Genomic DNA, 7,312 nt, shown 5'->3' with positions numbered 1-7,312 from the left:
TGTACCCGCTCAATAACGACATCGGGTAAGGCAGTAACGATAAAACGGGCAAAGCCGGCAGTGCATAGAGAATCTGATGAGGATTCAGTACCTGGGCCTAGCTAGTAAAAAAAATTGTAAGTTTTTTCGTGTTGTGATTCATGATAAAATGACGTTTACCACAAAAAATGCCAACTATATTTCTTTCTTTCTTTTTTTTGCTTGAACAAGTTATCAATAGCTGTGGTAAACACAAGATCCCCATATATCCATCCATTTACATTCTCAACAGCCGATAAATTAATAGACATTTTAAAATTTGTTTCTCATAATTCACAGCTAAACGGGAAAAGAGAACCCAGAGAGCCAATGTAGTGTCGCTGCTCGCACCTTACAGAGAAGCGAGAGTCTGAATTGTTGTTTTCTGAAAAATAACTGGATTTTAAGAACAGATAGCATTGAATGTACACCAGAAGAGATTGGACCCTACGGGAACAGTCTGGTTAAAAGCATTCATTTTCTTTTTTCTTTTTCGTCGTCATACCCTTTGAACAAGCGTGTTGAACCACAGGGAGCCCGCACAATCTGTTTGTGTAGCCGATTGTTATTTTATAGTAAATGTTCTGGATTTACCGTTTGCCTCACCTATAGCGGTATGTCGCTAACTATGTCTATAAATCAATGATAAATAAAGGTTGAATTACCTTACCTGTGGTATATAGTAGTCCTTTTACCTCAAAAGCGGTTTTTTGAGCGATTTTGAAGGAGTTTGAATTTGCCGTTGACTGTTCCTTATAATATATTATAAGGAACAGTCAACGGCGAAATCAAACCCCTTCAAAATCGCTCAAAAACCACTTTTGAGGTAAAAGGACGACTATATACCAAAGGTAAAGTAATTCAACGTTTATTTATCATTGATTTATATACATAGTTAGCGATATATCGCTATAGGTGAAGCAAACGGTAAATCCAGTACATTTACTATAAACAGATTGTGTGGGCTCCCTGTGGTTGAACGAACGTTGCTTCTTAGCCCCATTTGCTCTTTCCCTAATTACCCCACCCTCCCCTTCTTCCAAATTACCCCACCTATCCCACCCCTCTACTACATTGGACTTTGAACTTCCCAAGGTCTCTCTTTATGCTTGGAAAGCATCTTAACCTGTACATCAAGCTTTTCAAGGGGTAAAGTCTTCGTATTTCCAAGTCTACTCCCCCCACCCCAACCCCTGGGGAAATTACTAAGATTCCTGGATCCAGCATCTGACATCTGAATACGGTAATCAAGTGTTTATACGTTACTTATACACTTATGTTGCTCAGCTCGACAGAACACTCTCTATCCGCGTGTAAGAGTCAACAACGCAATATCACTAACGATCAGAACATTGAGATCGAGCCAAGGAATGTGACAAAGCTCAATACTTGTTAATGTCCACCCAAAGTTGAGAGAAAGTTTTTAGAGAAAAAAAAAAAGAAACGTAACAAGAAAATGTTGACAAAGGTCTATAAAAAGAACAAAGGAAATACCGATGAAATTGTTCTGAAAGTTGATTACGACTGCGAGAATTGGAAGGACGGTGGCCGGGGATGGATGATATGTTTTGCAGCCGCAATGGTGCAGTTTGTCGTCCTGGGTATTCACAACAGTTTTGGAATACTGTACATTGTGTTTGTCAAGGAATATGGATGGAGCAAAGCTTTAACTGGTAAGGGCTGAAATTTGATTAACGCATGATTAACAAGGGATATCGTTAGGAGGTATTAAAATCAAGTTCATGTTATCTCCGAATAAATATCCGTTTTGGGGTGTTTAGATTGTAGGGAGCGGCGCGATTTGAAGAAAGCGAGGGAAATCACGGATAAGATTTTTCCCTGCCTGGGAAAGCAGACCAAAGTGCTTGTCATGACTCGCGCGCAGTTAGGGCAAGCATACTATAAAAGACTCAAAGTACTAGTTAGAATAGTATGCGTCACGGGTGAAAGGTTTTTTAAAATCGGTTTTGACATCAAGAACGCAGGCAGAACTTTCTGTCTGGAGCTTGACTTTGTTTTTATTCCATTTATATTTCTTGCACAAATGCTAACTTTCTTGTGTGATTCGGGAAGTTATGCAACCCCGCAGGGTAATGGCAGGTTAATAGGGGTTTTTAGCACCCTAAATTTAGTAGGTATCCCTCGCATCTTTGGACAATTTTCAAGCACCTGGGTTTCCTGCGGGCACTTCACAACAACATCGCTCGTCATCGTACAGATTATTCAAGTATAATTTCAATTTAGATAAAGTACGGTATAACTTGATAAGAGATAAGTTTTCATACTCTAATGTTTTAAAATGATTTAATTTAGCTTCATATGATCGTCACCGTACACTTGACTTAAGGCATTGTTTTTGTCTGTGCGAGTGCCACTTAATCTTTTTTTCCCTACAAAACAAACAAAAGAAACATGTGAATGCAGTACGAGGTCGCTGAGACGTATCCCAGTAAAATTTGACTTGATCCCGTCTTCGTGAGAGCAAAAATAGAAGAACGATTTAGGACGATCTACTATCTGAAGGCCTGGAACCGGAGCAAAACAACCCTTTTATTACTCTATTTAGGAAAATGGACAAATTAAATTGATGTTTCTTTGCAGAAAATGGCTTAGACAAGCTCGCAAGGCAAATAAACCACATTCTGTCTAGTCGCAATCCCTGTAAGGAAAAGAACGTGTTCCTGGGTACTGTTACCTATGTGCAACACTCAGCTCGCGTGAGGTCTTGCGACACACCTCCGTGATCTCTATTCAAATTTCCCAAATAATCGAACTTTGTGGAGCAAAAATAAAATGAAATGAAACGGCAGGAAACCAGGTGGAATAAAACGACCGCAAGTGTGCATTTTGCAAAATGAAAAAACTGTTCTAAATCGACTGATAGAAGTAAAGAACATATAAGATGTTTGAGGCTTATTCCCCTAGGAATAAGGTAGGGCATTTAGGATTTCCGGTATGGATACTCAAAACGTGACTTTTTTCACAGCCTGCGAGGCAGGAAAGCGTTAAAGGGGAGGGGCCAGGGAGGGCCAAAAAAAAGGGGAATTCGCCCCTCTCCCTCCCCTCCCGTTCGCCTTTTAATGCTGCCACGGACACCCTTCTGGTCTCGCACACTTTTCATTTGTTGCTTCGGCAGAAGAAGGGTGGGAACTTAAGTCTTTCACTTGCAGAAGTGATTGGCGTAGAACTTCTCCTTATAATATCAATTACATTGTCACACAGAGAAGTGATGAGAATAGGTAAATTTATCAGCCAATGGATGCCACATTGATATAACCCCACATTCTCTTAACTTATGCACAGTAAAATGTATGGCAACCAGAAATGAGAATTACTGATCAGATCTTAGGAGTCAAATGCTTAAGCCTTTCACTTGTATTAGTGACCAATCTCAAAAATTCACAAAAATTCGAACTGACTTCTTTGTTTACAACGCAATTGAAATACATGGCGCCGCAAAAACCTTCTGCCAAATAGATTTTATTCAGAAATGGTAACATTCAAAGGGTTTATAATCATGAGAATGAACAAACTTGTACCCAAAGGAGGGCAAATCCCAGGGTGGGTTCTGCGCGTCGGACACGGAATCGGCGGTCCCGGGTTCGATCCTGCTTCCGTCACTCCCGAATTCAAATACACGCTCGTAAATAGCTGACTTGGGATTTTTCATCCCGTCAGTTATGTTCTGTTTGATTTGTTTGCTTTTACGGCTTGTTTGTGTGGAGTGCCTTGCAAACTAGCTGAAAGGGTAAATTTTCTTTCATAATAAACAGACTTTTACCTCCTTTGCCTTTTGTTCCCCTCTTCTCCCCTTGGGTAGACGTGAAGGTAATCTGATTTGTTTGTTTTTTTTTTACGCAGGTTACATAGGCTCTATGGGACTGGGTATGAACTTCTTTTTCGGCCCCTTCACCAGCGCATTATGCGATCGTTACGGCTGCCGAGTGGTCGCCATGATGGGTGGGGTCATCTCCGTTGCAGCAATGTTCGCAACGTCTTTCGTCAACAGCCTCGTTCCCATTTACCTGACCTATAGCGTTCTGTGGGGAATGGGCTCCAGCATGAGCTATGTTCCAACATTCCTTATGGTCGATAGTTACTTTGAGCGGCGAAAGTCCTTGGCGAATGGGTTCATAACAGCTGGGAGCGCTATCGGGGCTCTGGTAATGGGACCCACTCTAAATGCACTCTTATCTAAAGTTGGTTGGAAGAACACCATGAGGTTCCTCGGGGGCGTTGCTTGTATTTTGGTGTTCGCTGCGTGTAGCTACAAACCACCGCCTGTGAAAAGAGAACCTGCGAAAAAGAAGAAACTGATAGACTTGTCTGTTTGGAAAAATAAAGGATTCATTGTCTGGGCGTTGGCACTCGGCATATTTAATCTGGGTTACTTTGTTCCTTACGTCTATTTGGTAAGTTTGAATTTCCTCCTGTCCTTCATACAAACTTTACTATTTTTTTTGCGTCGACGAAGGAGACGCCCCCTAATCGAGTCGTTAGGTTTTTGACTATCCCTATGTAACCCAGCTAGTTACGAAATTCCCTAATGCGACGCACCATAATCTTTGATTACTACTAGTAGGAGGTTATGATTATAAACCGGAGTTAATAAAATACATCGTCTACCTGAAATAGATTCAATGTCTGACCATGATCTGGATAATCCATGTACTCACAAAAAGTGCTAAGAGTTGCCGTTGAAAGTCTTGAAACGTTGCTTCTTTAGAAGACATCTTTTGTTGTTGCCCGGTTTCTCTTGACTAATAAAATGCTTAGAAGAGTTTTTTTGCTCTTTCAATCAACAGCCGACCCACGCAACCTACTTACAGATCCCCCAATCCAAGGCGTCGTTCCTCATCGGCTTTCTTTCGGTTGGTTCCTTATTTGGTCGACTCTTCTTCGGTCATATTTCGGATCTTCAATGGGTCAATCGTCTGTATCTTTACCAGACGGCACTGTTGGTGATGGCTGTTACGACTACTCTATGCCCGCTGGCCACCACGTACTACGGGCTGGTTGTCTACACGCTCTTGTTTGGAATATTTGATGGAGCGTTTGTATCACTGATCGCTGTCCTTACCGGAGATATTGTTGGTCATCATAGGCTGTCTTCAGCTCTAGGGTTTTTATACCTGGTATTCTCCGTTCCAATTATGACAGGCTCACTGATCGCAGGTATGATATCAAGCAACAAAATGGCAAACGGCTCACACATTAACTAGCCAGTGGCTGTTCACCCTCGCAGCCCTTTTTGTGTCGTCACGCAATGCTCCTCCCCAACAGGAGCGTTGCGTGACGAGACAAACACGGCTGCAGGGGAGACCAGCGAGTGGCATGACCGCCGACCTCGTTTCTAGAGGCCGCGATGCGACCCCTGGGGACGAGGTTGCATGCCCGCCAGGACGTAATCGGCTCCTGATGCCCGCTAATCTCGTACCCAGATCTCACTCTGTTTTGGCCGTGGGAGATCTGGGTACGAGATTAGATGCCCGCCCAATCCGCCCAACTTACACACAGGGAACCCAGTGCAATTCATACGGGAAACTTACTTTGCCTGTAACAGAACCCTCCCCCGACAACCCGTAGATATCCCCTTTCGAGAGATATTTTGTTTGTATTTGTTGTTTTATCTTTTGAATAAAGTATTAAATTATCTAACTTGACTAAAATGGCGTAAGTCCTCGTTGAAAGTAGGCAAGGCAAAAGTAGAATAATTCTTGTTTTTACAACTGTTAAAAAGTGTGTGATACCATTTTCTGATTATTTTTCTAAAGTTCTTCACTGCGACACCAACTACATTTTCTTTTCTCAGGCTTCCTAAGTGACATCACAAGTACTTATAACGAGGCTTTCTACTTCTCTGGTGCCGCCATTGCTCTCTGTACAGGCCTGTTATCATTCGTTCCAGTTTTAACGCCCATGAGATCACGTGGCGTCAAAGAGATGAAAATGACCTCTGATGAGCTCGGCAAAAAGCGAAGATCTTCGTTCTTTGAAAAATATGTTCAAAGATACTTAAACTCTTCGGAGCCTAAGCCTTCTGAGGTTGAGGAGTACTTGTTTGTGGTGGACAAAATCACAGCGGTGTGATCTTCCTAGCTATGAGAATATGATCATACGATGGTGAGAAGAATTAAACCGCGACAATGTACTGCACTGTAACACAGTGAAAACGGCTTTCTATTACTAAGAACTTTAATATTGATGATGATAATATTAATAGTGATAGGCACGTTGAAAACAAAGAGAGAGAGAGAGAGAGCGAGAGAGAACCTAAAAAATAGAATATTGCGAGGGAATCGTTATCTTTAGAGCACAAGGACAACAGTTTTTGCCATTTTCTGTCTTGCAGTCAGAACTTTGCAAAAGACCGCACTTTTTGAAATGGTCACATTTTGAGAAAAGTGTCGTTGAAGTCAGTAACGTCGCGGCCCGGGCCGGTCTAAAATGTTGAAACATTTTTGCCTGGACGATGAATTCTGTAAAAACAGAGAAAATAATAACCAAAATCCTATTAAATTTTTCCAAAGAGGATTAAAACAAATAGTAAAAGACTGATAAGAGGGGTAGAATAGCTTTTAAATTTGTGTGCACCAGGGACGTATGCGCACGGTGCGCACGTGCGTACCTGGAAAAGAACGAGGTGTGAAAAATATAATTATATCACATAAAAAAATTATCTGAAAAAAAGGAAATAAATAAAAAGCATAATTTTCCTCAATCTTCATTTAGTTCTGCTTGATCAGAGGATGCAACTGCAGTACTAAACCTAATTGGCGTTTTAACAGATCAGTTTACTGTTAGACATGTTTAAAGTACTTTGCCCACGAAGATGGAAAATGTACTGCGTGTATATGCGCTGCTCCTTTGACTGAAAAAAATGACTGAAGGTAGTATACTCCATAAAGATGGGATAAGAGAGGATTCTAAGAAGGAGCGCCAAACTTACGCGCGTATCCCTGTGCGTGGAGCGTCGAGATCAACCTCGTTTCAAAAAGGAACTTGATCAGGATTCAGCCATCTTGGCAGAAAGAGATTAGTCGATATTTTAAACCAAGAGGGAATGGGGAAAATTCACTTCGCCTTCATTTGCCTAGCCTACGAGAGCATCCGGTTTTTTCGGCTCAAGTTTCTAGTTTCACCCCCCGAAAAACTAGAAACTTGAGCCGAAAAAACCGGATGCTCTCGCAGGCTATCATTTGCCGAACTTCGCGTTGAACTTCGCGCGCGTCAGGAGCGTTGTAAGACCCAGTCTCTGACGGAGACATCACGAGGTTTCTCAGCTGTTAGCGTC

General features: G+C 41.8%; 1 protein-coding gene across 1 annotated transcript; it reads left to right on the top strand.

Moving 5' to 3' along the window:
* Nucleotides 1-1,150: 1,150 nt before the first annotated feature.
* Nucleotides 1,151-6,588, top strand: LOC140951056 (monocarboxylate transporter 10-like). The gene is made up of 4 exons (XM_073400279.1): nt 1,151-1,691; nt 3,880-4,430; nt 4,824-5,193; nt 5,831-6,588. The coding sequence occupies exons 1-4, from the start codon at nt 1,475-1,477 to the stop codon at nt 6,106-6,108; spliced, it is 1,416 nt and encodes a 471-aa protein (XP_073256380.1). The 5' UTR covers nt 1,151-1,474; the 3' UTR covers nt 6,109-6,588.
* The last annotated feature ends 724 nt before the right edge of the window (nt 6,589-7,312 follow it).

Source organism: Porites lutea, chromosome 10 (genome assembly GCF_958299795.1).
Source record: "Porites lutea chromosome 10, jaPorLute2.1, whole genome shotgun sequence".
Lineage (NCBI taxonomy): Eukaryota > Metazoa > Cnidaria > Anthozoa > Scleractinia > Poritidae > Porites > Porites lutea.
The sequence above is the reverse complement of the archived record's forward strand: the minus strand, read 5'-3'. Positions and strand labels throughout refer to the sequence as shown.